The 23,687-nt window shown below is 44.4% G+C and overlaps 1 protein-coding gene across 4 annotated transcripts in view; it reads right to left on the bottom strand.

Annotated features, from left to right (window-relative positions):
- Positions 1-23,687, bottom strand: part of ADAMTSL1 (ADAMTS like 1) — an 852,460-nt gene that overhangs the window by 167,358 nt on the left and 661,415 nt on the right. For all 4 annotated transcript variants that reach the window (XM_083184471.1, XM_083184462.1, XM_083184453.1 and 1 more), the window contains one exon: positions 20,427-20,663. In XM_083184471.1, coding sequence (XP_083040597.1) covers positions 20,427-20,663 — 237 coding nt within the window. The remainder of the gene's footprint in view (positions 1-20,426; positions 20,664-23,687) is intronic.

Here is a 23,687-nt window from a genome sequence, read left to right as displayed (position 1 = left end):
AGCATTTCTTCCTCAAATCATTGAGGTCATGAGTTCAATTTATGGTCATGGACAATTGGTGTAAAGTTTGTATGTTCTCTGAGTTTTCCAACGACATACTAGTAGGTAAATTTACTGTGGACAAATAAATGATGTCTGCAGGAGGGTAAGGAATCACAAGGGCTAATTCAGGGGTAGATTTACGAAGTGACGATCAGGGGAATATGCGCTACCCCCGTGCCTTATGGCAGGGGATAGTGCTTCCCCTGATCTATGACAGCCGCTAAGCGGGTGTCTATCGTGCGGCGCTGTGGGGCAGGAGGCATAGCGCAGCTACGATATTTCGTGCTGCGCGCCTGCCTCCTGCCCAATTTATGAACGGTCAGCATCGTTGACCGTTCCGCTGCCTGCAGCTATCGACTTCGACAGCTGCAGGCGGCGATGCCCTATGCCTACAGCAGGGACAGCGGTGTCCCTGCTCCTGGCTCTGAGCTGCGCTGGGATTGTGCGTGAGTAGCGAGATCCCGCGCATGCGCAGTCCAGCCGGCCGGGGAGAAGCAGACAGTGCGTCAGTGTTATCTGACGCGCTGTCAGCTGGAGGGAACATCGCCGGAGGGGGGAGTTAGCGCTCCCCCGCTTCGGCGGCAAGATCTTAGGCGGCAAGACCCGGAGCAGGCAAAGGAAAGCCTGCGTTCCCTGGGGCCTGCCTGGCATTTTTGTGGGCAAGCCCATGAAACATAGGCTTTCCACATCAGAATGCCCTCGGCCTGTCAATCTGGCGATTGAAATTATCACCAATGGCGCTTGCTGCGGGGTCTGCACATGTGCATTAGTGCCTATGTGCATGCACAGTCCACCACCATCGAGACGCGGCCAAATCTGGACCTGTGCGAGCAGGCCTGAATCAGCCACATTAGTCACACATATTTATCAGTGTGTGAAAGCTGGTTGAAAATCCAGACTTGAAAAATATATTGTTCTGGCTGAAACCATTGGATTGTGATTTTACAAGAATGTACCTTCCCAAGGGCGGGTTACATTGCAAGGGAGTAAAAAAATGACATTAACTGCAGACAGTAAAAAATGTTCCACTTGCCCTGAGTTTTATCCACTCCTAATCTACAATAAATGTAATCAATGTTATCATTGTTATTCTCTGACATTTCCCACCCAGTGTTGCTGGGTAATAAATTACAGGCCCTCTGGCAAAAGAGGAATTAGCTGTAATGAAATTAAATTCACAAAAGAAAAAATGCCTAATCGCGCAGACAGCGGCGGGTAATTTGTTAAAAGCAAAAAAAAAAAAAAAAAAAAAAGGAAAATCTAGTCTATTAAAGGATTGCACAATGAAATTATGACAGATAATGTAACAATTCTATCACTGCATTTCTTTTCACACTGTGCAACTTGTACTGCTGTAAAACAAAAGAAAGGATAACAGTTAATCCCAACTGGCAGCGTTAATATAGTCATTTGGCAGCGGAAACTGCATCTAAGGGCTCAGTGCAGACATTCTCAGAGCTGAGCACCTGACACGCCACGTTACACACTTCCTGCTTGTTGACATCCAAATAGGATTAAAATATATGTAGATTTTTCACTTACGAGCCTCCTCCTCCCATCCATGACAATCAGCATGTTCTACATACATATTTATATCCAGCAGAGATGAAATTATTACAGCTGTATTCATTTAACCAAAAATAGTGAAATATCCTATCATTATTGTCACCTGATATAACATGACATAACTAATGCGATAGGGAACTTACACACTTGGCAACAACCTGTTTGAAAGAGTGTGTTTACATACTGTACAACTCTGATGGTGAGTGAACTACTGCACATGTGCAGAACAGGTCCTGAAGGTCAAAGGAGCAGCATGATTGACACACACACATATAAAGGCAAAAAGACTGACACAATCCACAAAATAATCAGGAGTCTACTTAACTGAATGTCCTGACGAGAAGTACAGCATGTGTAGAGGCGCGACACTCCATGGTATTCAAACGTTGCTGACAACCCAGAGTATTGCTCACCTTTATTGCATGAAGTGCCGTGCCTCTTTACATGATATATATATGTATATTTGCAGCTCTAGAGGGTCAAGTCCACTTGGATACCAATAGTGATGTGCTGATTGACTAGCGTTAATGGGATTATGCTAATCTCTTTCATACCTTTTGGCCACAGTTGAGACCAGTGAACATCTTTAATTTGTTAAGGAGTCCTAAAAGATCTGGACAATTACTTTTCATATAGATTCATCCTATTATCGAACTCTCTCACCCCTGATGAAGTCTTATTGACGAAACGTGTCTGGTTTCTTTGTGATGAATTCTTGAATTACTGGACCATATTATGCTGCAAAATAATTTTGTCTAAACTGTCTTTTTAAATTTTGTATTAAAAATGTCTGATATAATTCACTTTAACAAATTGCAAAGTGACTTTTACTATTGTACCCTAGAGTGGTGGTGGTACATAGAGTGGCGCACTCTATATCTTTCCTTGTATCTCTCTCTTTCTCCCCCGCTAACAGGGGGAACTATAGAGTTGCTGCCCCACTATTATACATAGTGCAGGGAAAGGGTTATCTTTGTTTGCAATATATATATATATATATATATATATATATATTTACATATATACACACAGAGAACCTGCACTCTCACCCTCACATTAGATAGCCGCTGGGGTGCTGTATAGATAGTAGTGCAAAGACAGTACTATATAGATACAGACTACTCCCCTGGGGGAAAACAGCACTCACCAGACTTGTATTAAATTACACATTTTTAAAGCTAGCTAACAGGAGCTGCCAATCAGCCTGTGGTTCAGACCTGATCTTAAGACCTGGACAGAGACCCTGTGCCCCTCCAAAAATGGCTGCCATCTTTGGGGAGACAGAGGTAGAGGTCTTATTTCACCTCTAGCATCTGTCAAGGGAGTGCAGTGTGTACTCGTAAGTGCGTATTCCAGAAGCGCTGGCACGCTAAGCACCTGGCCCCGGACAAAGAGCATGTAACCCCTGGGCAGCCAGCATATTTTCACTGCGCAGCAAGCATGTTACCTCTGGCCAGGAGCATGTCAACCCCATGGCAACAAGCAAAATAACCCTGGCAAGGAGTATGTAACCTCATGAAAATGATCAAGAAACCTTTGCTGAGGAGCATGGAATACCTGGCAAGGAACATGTAGGGTGGTAAGTCCTACTAGGGGCATTATGCATTTAAGTGGCATTGCAGGGTGCATTATCCATGTAAGGCACACTTTAAAATGGCATGGGGGTGCCCAAAGCTGCATCTTTTGCCATGAAACTATGACAGCAAGTAATTAGAAGCCTTAAGGTACGTACACACGGGCTATAATCGCTGGCAATATGGTCGCTGAGTGACCATATTGCCAGCGATTGGGGTGTGCACCAGCGATAAATCACCGGGTGCGTGCTCCCGTTTTTAGCATCCTTATGGTCGCTGGTCGCAGGAGTTTTCTCCTGCGACCAGCTGATTCCCTCTGAAGCTCCCCCGGCAGAGGTTCCCTTTCATCAGCGACCATCTCTGGTCGCTAAAGAAAAGGAGACACTGAGCAATATATCACTCCACTCCCATGTGTACACAGCTTAACTGTGAGGCATAATTTGTAAGGGGCATTTTGTGTGTGACAACACTGGCAGGAACTATCCACCAATCAGAGTGCTTGAAATGGTTCCCATTAATGGGTGGTGAGGCTTTGCCCAGGGCCTACAATGCTGTTAATAAGATGGCCCTGCATACACATGGCTAACACAAATTAATAAGTGTGTTTGACCAACTAAGCCAAAACCATTGCCAAGAAGTGCATACAATCAAGCATACAGAAATAGAATGGTAGAGCTGCATGTGCAGATATACTGTATGTGTTGTTATTGTGACTGTCTAGTAGCAATAAAGTGGTAGGCCACACAACCTCACATAGAAATTGTCTGTGCTCTGTTGCAACATTCACTACATAGTTCTAAATTGCCTCTGGAAGCACAAGAACTGTTCATTGGGATATTTATAATTTGGGTTTCCATGGCTGGACATGTCTCAGATCATCACGCGCAATGCCAAATGCCGGCAGGACTGGTGTAAAGCACACTGCCAATGAACTCTGGAGCAATGAAAATGCATTCTCTAGAGTGACTAATCAAACATCACTATCTGGCAGTCTGACATACAAAGCTGGGATTGGTGGATTCCAGAGCGCTTCCTGCCCCAATACATACTGGCAAATGTAAAATTTGGTTTGGCATGGGCCCTTTAGTTCCATTTAAGGGATACAGATGCAGGGATATTTTAGAGAACTGTGTGCTCCCATCTTTGTGGCAACAGTCTGAGGAAGGCGTTTTCCTGTTTCCGCAATGCTACCTTACACAAAGCGCGGCCTAAAAAAACTGTTTTTAGTTTGGTGCAGAAGAACATGATGAAACCACACAGACATAAACCCAACAAAACACCTTTGGGATAACTGGTGCACTGGCTGTCCAGGTTTTATGGCTGGCTGGATATGAGTAACCACAGCCAAAATTACTGGAAGGATTAAAAGGTAGCTAGTGCTGAATCTATATCAATGCTCAGTCATGGCCATTTAGTGTGGCCAAACAGTGAAGGGTTGGGATCATTTGGTCTACAGCATGATGGTCATTAGGTCGACACCATTAGGTCGACATGGGGAAAGGTCGACATGGTTATAGGTCAAAAGGTCATTAGTTTGACAGGTCATAAGTTTGACAATGTCTAGGTCGACATCGGGTTTTTCACAGTTTTTTTTACCTGAATGGCAATACAGTCAACATGGACACAGTTTAAAGTGCACCGCATCCACTCGCATCGCTCGCTGCACTTGCAATGCGTCAGGAATGGTGCCTCGCTACGCTCGGCACACTATACTATTCTCCCACCATGCCCTAGTGGATGGTAGGGCATGAAATACCGCCTGTCGGCACATGAAAAAACAGTGAAAAACTATATGTCGACCTTGTGTTGACCTAATGTCACGTCGACCTAGACCCATGTCGACCTAGACCCATGCTGACCTTGACCCATGTCGACATTAACCCATGTCGACCTTGCTGCATGCCGACCTAGTGGTGTCGACCCAATGCTTGTCGACCAAGTTGTTGTAGACCTAATGATCATATCCCTCCAGTTGTACCCCACATTCGTGAGACTCCCAACTCTAAAAGTGCCTAATATTCATTGCATATGATATTACATATGAGGATTCAATACCATTTCCATTGAATGATCATTATTTTCTGCCATGGTGGTTGCTTCTAAATGACTGGTTTTTATAATACTGGAATTAAAGATATACCGCTAAAATCCAATTTGAATGTTATTATTTACAATTGTATTGTTTTACATAAAATGTTTTGATTTTGCAGACAATCCCACTAAATGTATTTAATATTTATATTTATTATAGTGATACTTCATTTTTGTTATGCTGTTTGTATAATTTGTAGGGGTTGATTATACCCCCCACCCAAGCAGCTGCTCTGTCACTCCTTACCTATGGTATATACCCCTTTCACACCAGCCACCCGGCAATTACCCGGCATTTTGCCAGGTGCAGCTGGACCCCATTCACACCACCCGCAAATCCCGGCACTCCAACCCTGGTCAAGAGCAGGGTCGGAGTGCCGGGATTTAAGACCCGTGTTGACCCTTTCACACCACCAAAAAACCCGGGTTTCCCGGAAAATTACCGGGTTGAAAAGCTTTCACCAGGAAATTTGTTTTGTAGTGTGAATAGGGTATTAGAAGTGGCACATGGCAACCAATCAGCTGCTATGTATATTTTATATTATGCAAATTACAGATGTTACTTCAGTGCTGATTGGTTATCATGGGCTACATCTCCTCTGGTTCACTTCTCCCTTATCACTGATTTACACATGTATCCCTCTGTGTGTGGTTTACAGACACACCTGAAAATGCACATTCATATATCTGAAATCTCCTAAAAGTAGACCAGATTTCAGATATATGTACAGCCTTTAAATAGTGTAACAAAATGCATGAAATGGGATACACAATAGAAAGTATCTAAAAGGGCATGAGATGGAAGTGTGTGGGCCTTCTGGGGTATAATCCCTGCTGAATCAAGACAGGGTCTATCCATGGGAAACTTGAGACTACTTAATAAAATTGCTGCAGCGGCCAAAAAGACAAAAAGACATTATTATTATCTCAATGGATATATCCTGAGCCAGTATCGATTACCTTATTATTTCCTATAGAAGGGTGGATTAGGTCAATCGCACAAGATAAACAAGTAAGAGTGGTGGACCCCTAATATGGATGATCTATATATGTATATTATAAGACCAAAGGGGTGTGCTACCTTGGGACAGAGAAGTTTAGGACAATATTTACGAGAGAGAAAAGAATGTCCTTGATAAGGTGCACCTCAGGAGATTTATTAAAATATAACCTTTATTTTGCTTACTTAAAAGGCTGCGAAAATGTTATTAAAAAGACATTAAACATACAAGGGTAGGGTTCACACAATAAAAGACTGGGGTGGCAGGCAGATGTAGCTGTAATGTAGATGTTTTACACTGATAAGATTGTGTATAGGCTGTCTGGATCTTATGCAGACCCTGCGAATACAAAATGAATCGCAGTGGCTGCTTCCAGATCTTCACATACAATGTACTGGGTGGGAGTGGGTTAATTCACTTCTCCACTAATGCCTTTTAACTAAGATCTAGTGCAAGGGCTCATCCGTACTACAGAAATTGCTACGGGTAATAGCCTCTTTGGGAGTGGGTACAATAACCTCATAGAACTCCCATGTATCCACACACCTCTAATAGACCATAGATAGGTGTGTTATAATCCTATATATGACGTGCTGGTAAGAAAATATGTACCAGTACACTGTCAGAGCCTCCTGCGTATATATGGGTGTCCCACTGTGTTAATACATCAGGGGATCTCAGCCCAGGGAGGAATAGGATTCCTTTTGTATTTCAAAGGGCGCTCTGCACCTTGCTGACAGTGAACACACTGACACACAGGTACAAGCGCATATGAGCCTAAGTGGCGGCTTCTAAGATACATACACTAGTCTAAGTACACAATCATAAATCACATAATATGAAAAATAACAAAAATCAATCAACAAGCCATCTGCCTGCGCACCGCTAGCCGGCACGCGCTTCGCAGATTAGCTTCCTCAGGGCCAACCAGATGCTGCCACGTAGTGGGTTTATATAGGTGGTGTCATTGATATTCGTCCAATCCCAGTATTACAATCAGACGCGCCTCCGCAGCGTCACCTGGGATTCCCTGTCCTATCACAGAGTGTACTAACGTCCGGCGCGTCAACGTCACGCGCATCGGACGGTAGTCATAGAGATCGCGCACAGCGTCTAACGTGTGCGCGTTGTATCCGGGTTGTCAGTTCGCCCTAATAGGCTCTCAGACCTACGCGTCGTCCTGGGAACCAATTACAGCATTTCAGTGGGCGGAGTGGAGTTACGTATCTCTCGACGAGTCTGCCGTTGCTATGGAAACCCTGATCAGCGTCTCTCATATGTCAACAAAGAGGTCTGTGTCGTTGCGATGAATGATCGTCCCTATAATTCATGTTTGGCTGTATGATTACTCTCGAACAATCCTGCTAAGTTTAGGATGGCTTTACCAACCGGGATCTAAACCCTGGAGATTACATGGGTGCTGAATTTCCACTTGTCGTACCTGGTGGAATATATAATGGGTATGCCAATTCTTTATTGTTATTTGGCTATGTAACAATCATGATGGTGAATTTTCCCACAGAGATCTATAGTGCTTATACTGATACATATATAATGTGGAATCAAAAATAGGGGAGAAAAAAGGAAAAAGGGAGGGGGAATTTATCTGTATAGAAGGGGATAGGTCTCCCTGGGGATTGTGAACATATACATGGTAGAATGGTGTGAGTGAATATAGATCCACTATATAACTCCACTAAGTGCAATCAAATGCAGGAAGAGGTCTGCAGGTAAATCCCTGCAGGGTCATAAAACCTATGTGGTGAGGTCACCAGAAGGTGCAATGTGAATTTGTGTATTTCAATACAGTCTGGAGGAAGTGAAATTTATTATTAGAACACGGTAGGGCTCAAAAACCAAGCAAAGTGAAATAAGAAACATATAAAAAATTCAACAAACAACACGTGTGAACATGTGAGCAAAATACATGTGTATTCCTGCATTTGATTGCACTTAGTGGAGTTATATAGTGGATCTATATTCACTCACACCATTCTACCATGTATATGTTCACAATCCCCAGGGAGACCTATCCCCTTCTATACAGATAAATTCCCCCTCCCTTTTCCTTTTTTCTCCCCTATTTTTGATTCCACATTATATATGTATCAGTATAAGCACTATAGATCTCTGTGGGAAAATTCACCGTCATGATTGTTACATAGCCAAATAACAATAAAGAATTGGCATACCCATTATATATTCCACCAGGTACGACAAGTGGAAATTCAGCACCCATGTAATCTCCAGGGTTTAGATCCCGGTTGGTAAAGCCATCCTAAACTTAGCAGGATTGTTCGAGAGTAATCATACAGCCAAACATGAATTATAGGGACGATCATTCATCGCAACGACACAGACCTCTTTGTTGACATATGAGAGACGCTGATCAGGGTTTCCATAGCAACGGCAGACTCGTCGAGAGATACGTAACTCCACTCCGCCCACTGAAATGCTGTAATTGGTTCCCAGGACGACGCGTAGGTCTGAGAGCCTATTAGGGCGAACTGACAACCCGGATACAACGCGCACACGTTAGACGCTGTGCGCGATCTCTATGACTACCGTCCGATGCGCGTGACGTTGACGCGCCGGACGTTAGTACACTCTGTGATAGGACAGGGAATCCCAGGTGACGCTGCGGAGGCGCGTCTGATTGTAATACTGGGATTGGACGAATATCAATGACACCACCTATATAAACCCACTACGTGGCAGCATCTGGTTGGCCCTGAGGAAGCTAATCTGCGAAGCGCGTGCCGGCTAGCGGTGCGCAGGCAGATGGCTTGTTGATTGATTTTTGTTATTTTTCATATTATGTGATTTATGATTGTGTACTTAGACTAGTGTATGTATCTTAGAAGCCGCCACTTAGGCTCATATGCGCTTGTACCTGTGTGTCAGTGTGTTCACTGTCAGCAAGGTGCAGAGCGCCCTTTGAAATACAAAAGGAATCCTATTCCTCCCTGGGCTGAGATCCCCTGATGTATTAACACAGTGGGACACCCATATATACGCAGGAGGGTCTGACAGTGTACTGGTACATATTTTCTTACCAGCACGTCATATATAGGATTATAACACACCTATCTATGGTCTATTAGAGGTGTGTGGATACATAGGAGTTCTATGAGGTTATTGTACCCACTCCCAAAGAGGCTATTACCCGTAGCAATTTCTGTAGTACGGATGAGCCCTTGCACTAGATCTTAGTTAAAAGGCATTAGTGGAGAAGTGAATTAACCCACTCCCACCCAGTACATTGTATGTGAAGATCTGGAAGCAGCCACTGCGATTCATTTTGTATTCGCAGGGTCTGCATAAGATCCAGACAGCCTATACACAATCTTATCAGTGTAAAACATCTACATTACAGCTACATCTGCCTGCCACCCCAGTCTTTTATTGTGTGAACCCTACCCTTGTATGTTTAATGTCTTTTTAATAAAATTTTCGCAGCCTTTTAAGTAAGCAAAATAAAGGTTATATTTTAATAAATCTCCTGAGGTGCACCTTATCAAGGACATTCTTTTCTCTCTCGTAAATATTGTCCTTATTATTTCCTAGGCTATCTTATTTATTCACTATGGACTGGTCTGAGGTTACTCTGCAAAAAGAAAAGCGTACCAAAAAATTTTCAACTAACAACATGGTATAATACAACCATATTAGTTACGGGCCAACCCTTTTAAATAAGTTCTGGGTACATATACATCTATATTTTCAAGTCATAAGCTAGTTTGTTACTGTATATCAAATTGTACTAAAATGTGTTAAAAATATATACATTTTGATAAATTTTAGAATGTATTAACTATATATCTGCAAAAGAATGTAGTGTATAAGTTAAATTAATATTTTTTCTGTCAATAAAAACTATTTATATAAAAAAAAAAAAAAGATGGAAGGGGATCAGTATGAAATCCCGGCGGTCGGAATCCCAATGGTCGAAATACTGAAGTCAGAATCCTGACCGCAGCAATGCCGACAAGGGGGGCCGTGGATCCCCCCCCCCCTTGTGGGCTTGCTGCGCTCGCCATGCAGCGGGCCCGGTGCCTCGCTACGCTCAGCACACTATTTTATTCTCCCTCTATGGGTGTCGTGGACACCCATAGAGGGACAAAGTTCCGGCACTGCGGCGGTCGGGATTCCGACCGCTGGGATTTTGACCACATCCCGATGGAAGCTTAGGATGGAATTTAATGCCGCCCGAGTTCAGTGGCAGTGCAAGATGTCCGCCGAACTCTGACTTTTTTTACAGGGAAAATAACTTACAAGGCATGGTTTTGCCTTGTAAGTTAATTCCCCTTTACAAAAACATCCGAGTTCAGCAGACATCTCGCACTGCTGCTGAACTCGGGCGGCATTAAATTCCGCCCCTAGTGTTCGCTTTAATTATACTGTACATGTTCCAAATTTGCATACTACACAAATAGTATGAATCTTTTTCTATATACTTTAGTTTATTGTGAAATATATTGCTCTTCTAGTACAATAGTAAAATATTATTCTGTCATTTAATTCTGAGCAATGTATAGCAGGAACTGCAGCTTCACATTACATCGTACAGTATTACTGACATTGCGTCTGGATTCCCACATGACAGTAAAATGTCATAGACAAACACATGGTTTTCTTGTAAATCATACTGTTAATTCCTTCCATGTTTTCTTTTGTCATCACACATGGAAATGCTGCAAGTTTTGGTGGCTCGACACAGAACAGATTTCACCACAAGTTCTATTATCTTAATAAAGAAAACCAAATAACTGAGTTCAAGAAACCATCTCCTGGATCATTGGCATCGTGTTTGAAGTGTTACTTTACTTGAGGGCACTTGCACTCAGAATGACACAGCCAGGCAGTCATAAAATTAGATTCGATTAGATTCAACTTTATTGTCATAACCCACATACATCAGGGCAACAAAATTCAGTTTAGTATCCAAACAGATATAGTATACACCAATAAACTAAATTAATTTCCACATTACACTAAAACACTAATATAAAACATTATAAGACATAAATCATCAGACTTCACAATTCAATGTTACCACAGCTCTAGGTAAAACTATTCTTTAGTCTCCTAGTCCTAGACACATAAAATGGCTTCCAAAAGGCAAGAGAGGGTACTCTTTACCTAGAACGGCGCCCATCGCGACCATCGCATGCACTAAAAAACGGGTGCGATGCGATGCCCGCGATTTCCCATATGGATCAATGTTAAAAGTCAGATTGGACGCGATTTTAGTGTTCAATGCCTCAATGCCCGCGATTTTTCCATAGGAAACAATGTTAAATGGGCCACAGAGCCCAAATAGTCACCCTAAAGTCTGAAATGGCCCCCACAATTGTTAACGCCACCCCACGATCAACGTCAACCCGAAGCGTGGCGAGCGCAGCGAGCCCGCGAGTGGCGGCGGTACGCGTCCTCCAACCTTTTCATACCCCCACTATCCACGTCGGCGTGGAGTTGAGAATAGAATAGTGTGGCGAGCGCAGCGAGCCACCGAGCCCGAAGCGTGGCGAGCGCAGCGAGCCTCGCGAGGGGCCGCGGATACCTTCACAGGTAAACGCGTCCCTTCGCGGGCTTCACAGGTATCCGCGTCCCCTCGCGGGGCTCGCTGCGCTCGCCATGCTTCGGGCTCGGTGGCTCGCCACACTATTCTATTCTCAACTCCACGCCGACGTGGATAGTGGGGGTATGAAAAGGTCGGACGACGCGTACCGCCGCCCCTAGCGGGCTCGCTGCGCTCGCCACGCTTTGGGTTCACGTTGATCGTGGGGTGGCGTTAAAAATTGTGGGGGCCATTTAAGACTTCAGGGGGACTATTAGGGCTCTGTGGCCCATTTAACATTGTTTCCTATGTAAAAATCGCGGCCATTGAGGCATTTAACACTAAAATCGCGTCCAATCTGACTTTTAACATTGATCCCTATGGGAAAATCGCGGGCATCGCGTCGCACCCGTTTTTTTATGTGCATACGATGACCGCGATGCCCGCGATTTTTTACCCCCGACGCCCGCGATGCCAATCGCGGGCGCCGTTCTAGGTAAAGAGTACCCAAGAGAGTAACATTGCTAACTTCCGAAGAGTTTTGCGTTTTGGGTTCCAGGACTTTTACAATCACTTTATCCTAGGGCTGTACATTCACAAGAATGATCCTTATGAGCCCCAATTCAGGCCTGATCGCTGGGCTGCATATCTTCAGAGCCCAGCGCTCAGGTAAACACTGCCCCAAGCTGCCCAGCACATGTGAATTCCACCTATCTGCACTGCTGCAAATTCGTTTTCAGCCTTGTACATGAGGGGTAAACAATTCACCATCTAATGGTTTCCCCCTATGTTCATTTACAGGACTCTGGCCTGAGGAGGCCCATCAGCGTCCCTCCCTCCCAATGGCCGGGGAACACCTGCATTTTCTGGGGCAATCACAGAAAACGCTGGGTTACCACCCCCAAAATGGTCTCTGGATGTCAACCATCCCTGGCTGTAAATTCGCATCCCTGCGTGCAGGTCTGAATGGAACCCTATGTCCGATACAGGGAAACTCTTCGACTAACTCCCTAAGTGTTCATGCTTGAAACTGAGAATAATCCTGATCCTGGAAAAGAAGTATTTTGCTTTGGTGACTATTATTTGTATTAAATATAGAGCGGCTAACCCTTTATCAATCCCAAATGTTGTGCCTAGGGGCCGCCAGACTCGTAAACTCGCCTATGTATACAACCCTATGGGGGAGATTCTCTAAGCTAAAAATGCGGTAAAAACCCCGTTATCTGGGTTTTTACCGCATTTTGGGAAGCTGTAAGCATCCCTCACCGGGTTACCGTGGCGGGGGGCATCGCCAGAAAAATCTGGCGATGCCCATTAGAAGCCAATGGGCTTCTATCGCAACCCTCCGCCGCGCCGCCCCCCCCGCCGCCCCCTCACCTGTGTCCGGGCAGCACAGCGCAGTGCTGCCCGGACCTGTGACCTCCTCCCTGCAATGATCCTCTTCCGGGTGCAGGGAGGAGGAGAGCCCGGCGCAGCAGCAGCAGCGCCGGGTGTGGGAGGGAGGGGAGAACCGCCGGGACCTGCTGGGACCCGGCGACTCTCACCGCAAAGGAAAGCTCTTAACGCAAGAGCTGTCCTTTGCCTTAATTATCTCATATGTTACAGCATATGCGATAATTAAATATGCGATGGGCGGTGAAGCGGGGCGGAGATTCTTAGAGAATCTCCCCCTATATCCTAACTTTAACTCCAATCTTGACTCTTCAATCAAGCTTTCATTTCCAAACTTCCTCTAAATACCATTAATATTTAATAATTAATAATGATAATAAATTATAATCTTTAATCTACTAAAGCAATTCTAAATCCTCAACTCCCCTCAATCCTCCCTTGTTTTCCAAGCTTGTTGCCATAGCATATGTAATAATCCTTGGAGAGAGATAATGTGATAACTAATCGTCTCCTATCACTGTTCAAAGACATCTTGTAACATGTCAAGTTAGAACTTAATGGGTGGGTACTTTAAACTCTCTTCACTTTATCACTCTCCAAGGATTGGTACAACGCCCCCACCCCCATCTCTCTTCTAGTCTTGTCATTATCCATTCAGAAATATTTTCTCTTCTCTCTCATCTCCTCCCTTTACTACTGTAATCTTTTATCTGACATTGTTTATCCCATCTTACTCACTCATTGCCACTGTGGAGCACTGTGGCGCCTTACAAATCAACCATAATAATAATAGTATCCAACCCAAAACCACTGACCACTCATTGGAAATATAATACATAATTATATAGATAGGAAAATAAATGAAGATGGTGGTAAATATATAAGAAATGGATCCTCTGGTGGTGTGATCTATGAAAAGAATTAAAAAATAAAACACAATTTCAGCGTAATTTGTGACATAACTCATTACCTCACAATCATTTACAGTCAATTAATCACAGTTCCAAACATATGCAAAATAATTTCTCTCTTGATAACAAATTGACTTTGGTTTAGCTGTGATGCTCCCTTTTTTAATGCAAGCTGATACATCCAAGTAGCTGCCAAAGAAATGTTACTTGGCAATGCCCCCGGACAAGCTAAGCTACCATTCTAAACCAAAGTAGCGTTAGACAGTGGAGACGGAGATCCCCAAGACCCAGCATGAAACATGTTTTGTTTTTAATATTCACTCTCTCCCACTACGAGTCTTTGTTTAACCTGGCTCCTGTGCTCACTCTCTCCTTGCAGTGAAAAGGAAGTGGGGGAATAAAGAAAACACTATAGCAATCCAAGCTGAGCTCATGGGGCCATTTAGGAAAGTGGTGGTGGAAGAGGCATAGGCCCCACTGGATTTTAACTTCGAAAAAGGACAAGGTTATAGTATATTCCTTACCCTTAGCTTATATACTGCCAATTTAGACTCGGTCATAGTTGCTCTTCATACACAAAAGGGCCAGCGATGTTGGCTGTGATCACAGACCTGATGCCAAGGGAAATGAAGCGGGAAGAAAAACAAATAACGACTTGGGGGCTCATTTCCATATTAAACTGTGGTGCAGAACTGCAGGGAATCTCATTTCACAGGAGTCAATGCCCAGATAATCTTAGGACTAGAAAGATGCTGACAGCTATACAAAGTCTACAAACGCTGCCCGCTTGACAACTCTGAGTACTCAATTACACATCTAGCCATCTTCCAGCACAACTAAAAAACAACACATGGATGCATAAACTTACATCACTTTACTTTTTTTGTTTTAAATAGTATTGTGACAATAAACATGCCCTGTTAATTAAAGCATTTCTGGATTATCCAGCATGATCTGTATTCATTTTCAACAGCATGTGGCCCTTTCACATAATAGGCTTGTTCTATTGTAAAATATAAATGTGTTTATTGTAAAACATAAGTGGATATGAGAGTCATATGCCACCTTAACATAAAAATGCATGGGACCAGAATGTTTGTCCTTAATCCAATGGGGTGTATTCACCCTGCACACGCCGTTTCACCCCTCGCTAGGTTTTTGGAGCGAGGGGGAAACAGCGAGGCTCGCGGCTAAATGCAGCGCACTCCCTGCATTAGCCGCGAGCCTCGCTGTTTGGGGGAATCCTCGACGTCCTCTGACAGCATGGATTTCCCCGGGCGCGTTGAATAGGGTGAGCGGCCGGCACGGGGGTTAAACAGCAAGGATCACTTATTTTCAGCAATCCCCGCCGTTTTACCCCCTTGCCAGCTGCATTTAATACACTCCATTGTATTTGATCTGATCTAGGGGTATATTAGCAAACCTTTCTTTTGAGAAAATACATAAATATCAAAAACTTTCTCACTGATACTTTTATATCATTGATCAAATGTAATGATGTTTTAGTGATGTTTATGGACATATGTCCAATGGTAACTGTTTAACACCGACCCAAATGGAGGAACACTCGGAACTCCTCATTGGCAGATGCTTTGGAACGAAGAAAGGTCTCAATGGCGCTGAACTGGTATGTCTGTCGAAATATGTGTTGCTCGTGATTTAGGGCAAATAAGTATATGAAAAAACGTATTAGAATTTTCAAAAAATTATTTTAAACGAAGGTGTTTACAGAAAAACACTTAGTGGGGGGGATTCGTACCCAAACTCACTGGTTAAATGTGTGGTAAAGGTGTATAAAGGTGTCTTTTTAGGGGGTCCACCCGTGCAGATAGAAATAATTTGAATACCAAGGTAGTTGAACAGTGTCCTAAATGGCGTACCGTACTCACTGTATATACAGGAGCTTGACGCCTATAAAGGTTTCTTTTGTTGACACTCAATACGAAAAATGTTCAAATATCACAAATCGGTGCCTACCGTACTCACTGTGAAGGTAGGTGGGATAAACATATAGCAGTTTCTTTGAATGGAGCCAGGTCTCTCAAATTCTTATCAACCCCATCCCCGGGGGGGGGCAGTATATACAAAGAGAGGAGGACCGGTCTCAGTAAAGGGATTTATTACTGGTACAACTGATATGTGGCCAATTGGCCAATAGTCACAACAGATAGTCCAATAAATACAAATAAAAACAAAGATAAAAACACTCACTTCTCTGCCAACATGTTTCGGCTGTCACAGCAGCCTGTTTCAAGGCGTCAAGCTCCTGTATATACAGTGAGTATGGTACGCCATTTAGGACACTGTTCAACTACCTTGGTATTCAAATTATTTTTATCTGCACGGGTGGACCCCCTAAAAAGATACCTTTATACACCTTTACCACACATTTAACCAGTGAGTTTGGGTACGAATTTGTAAGCCCCAGAAGATAGGGGTTAATCACAGTGCCGCAGAGTGCGCCCAGCGAAGGAGGGGTTAAATCTAATCTGCCCGACAGCCTGTGACTGACAGGGCCAGGAGTGCAGTGGATTGGAGGGGGGAGGGGAGGAAGAGGCGGTCGGAGGGAGCGGAAAAGAAAGGCAAGAGGGGACTCACGTGGCAGCAGAGGTGGAAGCGTGAAGAGGGAGAGAGCCCAGCAGCAGTGCACGGTCCCCGGCGTGAAGTGGAATGCCCGCCGCTAGGAGAGAAGACGGAGAAGCGGGTGACGTCAGCGGTGACCCCCCCGACCTCCAGCAGCTCAAGGCAGAGACGCGGCGCTTGGAGGTTGCCGCATCCAGGTAGGACGGGGAGCGCGGAGAGGCTCGTGACCCCCGCTGACCTCCCTGGCTATCTGCCGCGCCGGCCACGCACACTGAGGGGGAACACCCGCAGCAGCAGACTCCCACCAGCCGCACCTGCAGCGCGGCGAGGTGGTGACGTCCGCTGACCCCACAGCCCGCCCAGCAGCAGTACCGAGCACCAGCAGCAGTGGTGACCCCTGCTGACCCCACAGCCTGTCCAGCAGCAGCACAGGGCACCAGCAGCAGTGGTGAACCCCGCTGACCCCGCAGCCTGTCCAGCAGCAGCACTGAGCCCAGCAGCACGAGGCTGGCAGCCCAAGCCCAGCGGCACCAGTCAACACCCCTCACAGCAGCATGAAGATACCAGTCTCTGTGTAGCTGATTGTGGCAACGTCTGGCACCCACACTAGCATTCCCTGGAGGGTACACAGCACCCGAAAGAACCCATCAAACCCCAGCCGGAGCTGGCATCATACACCAGGTACTCCAAGCCTTGCCCCTTGAGGCCCTTTTCCCCAGGCCTTTCCCATTTCCCCGGACCACTGATGGAAGTCACCCCTGAGGTTTAATTCTGCGGTGCCCCTGTTTAGAGGGAGTCAATACACCAGGAGTCTACCTAGCGGAAGGGATTACAGCGATAACTAACTCTAGTTACTGAGTGACCACGTCCCTGGACTTAAATCCTGTGCACGGCCCTATTGTGGGATTTACCGGTTTAAGTAATAGAGTGTACCCGGGTACTTAGATTTAGTAACATTGCAATGTTATGCTTAATTTTGAAAAGGCCTGTTTAGTGTAATATAGTGTGTGGCGACGCTCATTCGTATTCGGTGGTATTGCTGCCCCAAGTGTAAACAGTGCACCGAGCCGGTCTGCGGTGTGTCGGGCCTGACTCAGTAAGAAGCAGTCGTTCCCCACCGCAGTGATACCACGAATATCGAATGACCCAGGGTTACCGGTAACTCTATTGTCTTGTTATCGTATGTTACGTTTGCACGTAGACTGTTGAATTCATTGTTGAAATATATGTATGCCGTGAATTGCATTGCACTTATAGTATTGTGATACTGTTGAACTACTGTCACTTTTGTGAGCAAGGGAAGGTCGACGTCGCTAGTGGCCGTCCCAAGAATAAAAGGTTAACGTTGTTTTGTGTCAATTGGTCTGTGTCGCCATCCTGCATCAAGAGAAGACTCCAGACCAGAATCAGCGAGATCGGGGGAACATGACCCTCCCTGCATCCCACAAGGTAACCCTTCTCAGGTGTTTACAAATCCCCCCCACTAAGTGTTTTTCTGTAAACACCTTCGTTTAAAATAATTTTTTGAAAATTCTAATACGTTTTTTTCATATACTTATTTGCTCTAAATCACAAGCAACACATATTTCGAGAGACATACCAGTTCAGCGCCATCGAGACCTTTCTTCGTTCCAAAATGTCCTCTACATGAGACCCATTCGTTTTATACTATGTAAACATTTTGTACTGTAACTAGCATTTACTACTAAAACTCCCAGGGCAAATCTCACTGTTTCAGCCTGTTCTCTCCTCATGTAAAAATAGTTTATAAGGCATACTTGTGGTATACTTGTGGATACTTTCTGAGCACATTCTACTATTGCTGAAACCGACACCAAAGGTTTAAATATGGCGCCTGTCCTATATTACTTATGGGCCGGTGTTATGGACTTGCCCCCCAGGCTAAAAGTTGCCAGCAAGAACCCCTGCTAGTACTAAAAAGGTTATCTGATTATACATATATACACTTTCATCATTGCATTTTGTGTATCCCACAAATGTCCACAAGCCCGTTGGCTTAACTACATAGTATAATGCACTACAGCAGGTCAATATTTTGAAGCATTAAGATGTCAAAGTGGAAATTTAGTAGTGGGGGTATGAAAATGTAACCAAAGACAACATAATATTAAAGTAATAAAGGCTACAGCTACAAAAATGACACATGCACTGACATCTGTTGTGGCTGAGGCTCTATACATATGCAGAAGAAGGGCACATTCTACTGCTTTCTGCCCATACTCCTGGGATAATAGCCTTACCTAGGGCCCTATTTGTCTTTATATATTCATCCGCATATTGCAAGAAAACATTTGTTTTTAGGGGACACCAGCAAGTAATAAGTATCAATCCAATGTACAGCTGTAGCGGGAGTCATCTTTGCAAGGGATGGCGGAAGAGTCGCCATCCCCCGCCAGCCACCATAAGGGGACGCGCGCGCACGAGATGCGCGCACGTCCCTTTACAACGGGGCTCCCCCCGCGTCCCTGTCGCCTCGCCGACGGTCGCCCCGGGTCCCCGCCGCCTTGCCGCACCCCCCCCCCCTAACCCTGTACGTCTCCCTGAAGTGGAGACGGAAGGGGTTCCCGTCGCCCCGCCGACGAGAAACTGGGACGCACATGCGTGTGAGATGCACTCGCGTCCCAGTCTCTATCACCGGCGCTCGCCAATGCAAGGGATCTGGCAAGTGCTGGTCAAAGATGTCTCGCGCTCCATCTGTATGAGAGCAAAGGTTTCTCTATTTATATTTACCAAGTTCCAGAATGCAAGTTTTAGCCCCTGAAGTTGAACTTACAAATGCTGAGCTGCTAACGCTTTCTGCAGGCAATGTGGGGTATTCAATCTCCCGCCACTATTTCCGAGGGGGAAATAGCAGCGGGCCCTATTCAATGCTGTCTTCCCCGACAAAGTTGAACAGGGATCTCGGCAGAACGGGCACGACAACGGGCAGTTGACCGCTTGTGAGCAAGCGACCAAGCCTTTTAATACTACATACAAGCTCCATAATTTTATTTTGTTCAAGAAGTCTGTGGGCTAGGGGATCCAAGCAATTTCTAATCATGTATTGCATAACAATAATCATTTCCTTGTCAACTAATAGTTATAATTATATTGCCAACATTTTATTACTCGTTATACAATTTTCAGGTACATTATGTAACCGGGGGCTTCTGTCAGCTCTGTGCATGCAGTCTTGCAGCAATATACATCCAATGTACTTTTAACTGTATCAGGTTATATGTGTCTAATAACCCCTTTCCCCATGTATTATTCCATACCAATTCTTGTAAAACACAAGAGACTTATATGAACCATCTGGCACCAATTAATGTCAAATATTCCACCAAATATTAATGACCATCCATAGTAACTTTAACAAAATGTTTAACACCTAAAGGAAAGATGTGAAAGTGTGTTTATACCGTGTGTCACTTCCCCCACTCTTCTACAATACCTATTGTAGCTTAAATATACAGTAGTCACAATAACATCACATCACATAGATAAAGTAAAATAAACCATCTAAGCAATTGTGTTGTTAAGACAGTGGGAGCACTGAAAAAAAGGCCACTGACATAGCCTGCAAGCATATTATTATTATCTCTTCTATGGCACCACCAAGTGTCCATAAAGCCATACAGAGAAACACAACCAACACGATACAATACAACAACAGCATGCCAAATAATGACTGACCATAACTTACCTGGCATAAACCACTGATGCATGTGTCCAAGGACTCTGTGTAACACCGAGTGCCATCCAGTACTTTAGGAGCAAGTTCCACAATAAGAGATGTTCCTTTAGCTTGACACTTTAAAGAACACGGGTTCTCAGGGTCATTATGAATTGGAAGCCACTCCCTATATTGTCCTTGATATTTGACATCGTTATGAGCGGAGCACTGCTGAGCCCGAAAATCTCCTGATTCTGCTGGACAATCCTGTTGGACGGGAAAAGGAAATAGCCATATTACATTTGGGATTGCAACCCTACTGTACCTAGAAATTAACAGACTAATAAAAAAGTTAGCAAAACTGAAAAAGAAGAAATACATGAATATAACGCTGCTTATGTATCAATTACACATATGTAATATGTAATATTGCTATCATTGATTAAATCAATCAAATCAAGCACTGGCTTAAGTCGTCTAGTCAGTACAAGTCCCTTGAAAAATCCCTATACCATGCTCGGAAATGTACAATTATCAGCAACACTATACAGTAGTCTAAAGTGGCCTACACATGTAGAGATTTGCTGAGCATCCTGAGCGATGCTAGCTTGCTCAGCAACAGCTATGTGTCATGTTGTGTGCTGAGCGATCTGTCAGGGCCAGTGTTCTCCGGTGAGAACACTGGCCCTGACCGATTAATATCCAGCATGGCGAATGCGACGCGCGGAGCTGCGCATCACTATGGTCCCTACACACGGATTGATGTAGCAGCATTTTATAAGCGATCTAGTAAGATTGCTTAGAAAATGCCCCTACCTCGCTATGTGTGTAGGCCCCATAAGACCCTTATGAAGAGTTGCCCACTTGCTCCGTCTTACAGCAGTGCAGTATCTCTGTCTGAGAGTGTATTCCTACAGTATGTGAGTGGCAGCCACTGTCAATGATGCTCCCAAATCTGTTAAGCCCCTCCTGTTACCTTCCAAAAATGTCCACTGAAATCCACAGACCCTGTGTTCAAATCTCCATTCAGTAACAATCAAAACTGATGCGCCATATAACTCTGACTCATATGCATTCGATAGACACCAACTAGGTTGACAAGCATTAGTTCAACACCACTGGGTCGACATGCATGAAGGTCGACATGCAGGAAGGTCGCTATGGTCATTAGGCTGACACAAGCATTAGGTCGACATGGAGAAGGTTGAGAGTCGCAAGGTCGACATTGTATTTTACTTTTTACCCCGGTGTCGACATTGAACCCTGTGGACCTAACCCATGTTGACCTTCAGCCATGTCGACATTCCTTCATGTTGATTGTCATGCTTGTCGACCTAATGCTTGTAGAACTTGTGACCGTATCCCCATACACAACAGAAAAAACATTGTCTGGTTATTAAAAATTTACCAATATTTACAAATGTATTTTTCATGTACTATGTGGCAAATGTATATATACTGTCTAAGGGCAGTATTCAATGACGGAGTTCTCCGTGCATGGAGAGCGTTTTATTTCGCTCTCCATGCACTCTCCGTGTTCCGGAGGGCTCGCTGCCACTCCTGCTCCCACTATTCAACGTTTTTAAGACTCGCCGCCACTCGCGGCGAGTCTTAACCCCTGCAGCGGACGAGCGTCCGCGGCAGGGAGCTGACAGGGAGCCGTGGGACGTGGCATCCAGGGAGATTAAAGTCTCCCTGGATGCCACAGAACATATGTGAGGGTAGGGGGCCCCCCTGGGACCCAGGCAGCACAGGCTGCCCCCCCCCTATAGCCAGCGGGGGACCCAGTATTCACTGCACCCGAACGTGCATACGGGTGCAGTGAATATATGAATATCTAATGAGCGGCTCGAGCGCTCCGGCCCCCTGCTGGCTGCACTGTGTAAAAAAAAAAAAAAAAAAAATTAAAAAAAATATATTTTTTTAAATTAAATATATATTCATGTGCTATAAGCACATGAATAAAAATCACATGCCCCTTCACAGAAAAAAATTCCTGATTTTTTGACACCATAATTAAATACAAAACCCTTTTAGATTAAAAGTTCACATTCCAGCTCTCCATGAAAAGATGGAGAATTTCTACACGGAGAGAGACGGCGAAAATCACTTCGAAAGACGGAGAACATTTCACATTGAATAGGGTTGCTCGCTTTTGGAGAGCAAAATGCTCCGTCCAAGGCGAAAAAAGCACAAATTCTCCACAAAACACGGAGAACTTTTCTCATTGAATACTGCCCTAAGCCTGATAGATGCAACACTAATTAACAATCTGATACATGGATTAAAATACAAAAGTTTTTCCCTTAGGGTTTTCTTATTATCGGTGAATATATTCTGGAAGAAATAAGCTATTACAAATGCAGCAGACATAACAGGTCACATTATGCAACAGACAGGGCTCGGGAATCAGATCACAGAGAAGGACACAGTTGAGTATTCTGAAACACAACGATTGTTCTAGACCTAGGGAAGCCTGTCCAAGCCTTCTCCCAACAGAATATAAAGCACATAGATGAGTTCACGTTTACATAACTCTGTTATTTTCTACTATGATGCGTTCGGCATCAGTCCCTAAAGGAAAACAGATCAATTCCTTCCCATCTGGAGCACTGGCTCAGTTATATTGCAGTAATTAGAAGCACTGCCCAAAATTCTGATTTATTTCATACATGTGGGTGGGAAATAAAAGCATGTCAGAGACATCTGCAGTCTACAAAACACACTTGAGCCATTATTTTATCCTTCAGGGTCAGTGAAAGATCATATTTAAATAGCTAATTCCTCTTATTTTCTGCCTGGTGGATATGGCAACACATAGCATACATGGCAACACATAGCATAAATTCTTATTTCTGCAAGTACCTTACAAATAATTACTTACAGTACCTCCCAACTGTGCCGAATTTCAAGAGACCTTCCTGTTTTTGGGAGACGGTCCCGCCCGCACAGCATCTATTCCTGGAGACAAAGTGGCTGGGGGCACGGCCAGCAGCTCCCAGAGCCGCTGGCCAAGTGCAGAAAGAGGGTGGGGTGTGTTGAAACTGAAATCTACATTGCAGTGTAAAAATAATACAGCCAGTATTTACCCTGCACAGAAACAAAAGAACTCACTGAAATCTAACTCTCTCTATGGGCGAGATGTATCAAATGGAAAATGCGGTAAAACCCCGGTTTTACTGCATTTTCCAATGTATCAAAAATGATACCGCACTGAAGGGTATAGCCACCTTTGGATGGCGATACCCTATAGAAGCCTATGGGCTTCTTTTCGCTGATGCCGACGCAAAC

This window comes from Crinia signifera, chromosome 1, assembly GCF_055691185.1.
Source record: "Crinia signifera chromosome 1, ASM5569118v1, whole genome shotgun sequence".
NCBI classification, from domain to species: domain Eukaryota; kingdom Metazoa; phylum Chordata; class Amphibia; order Anura; family Myobatrachidae; genus Crinia; species Crinia signifera.
This window is presented reverse-complemented; position numbering and strand designations above follow the sequence as displayed.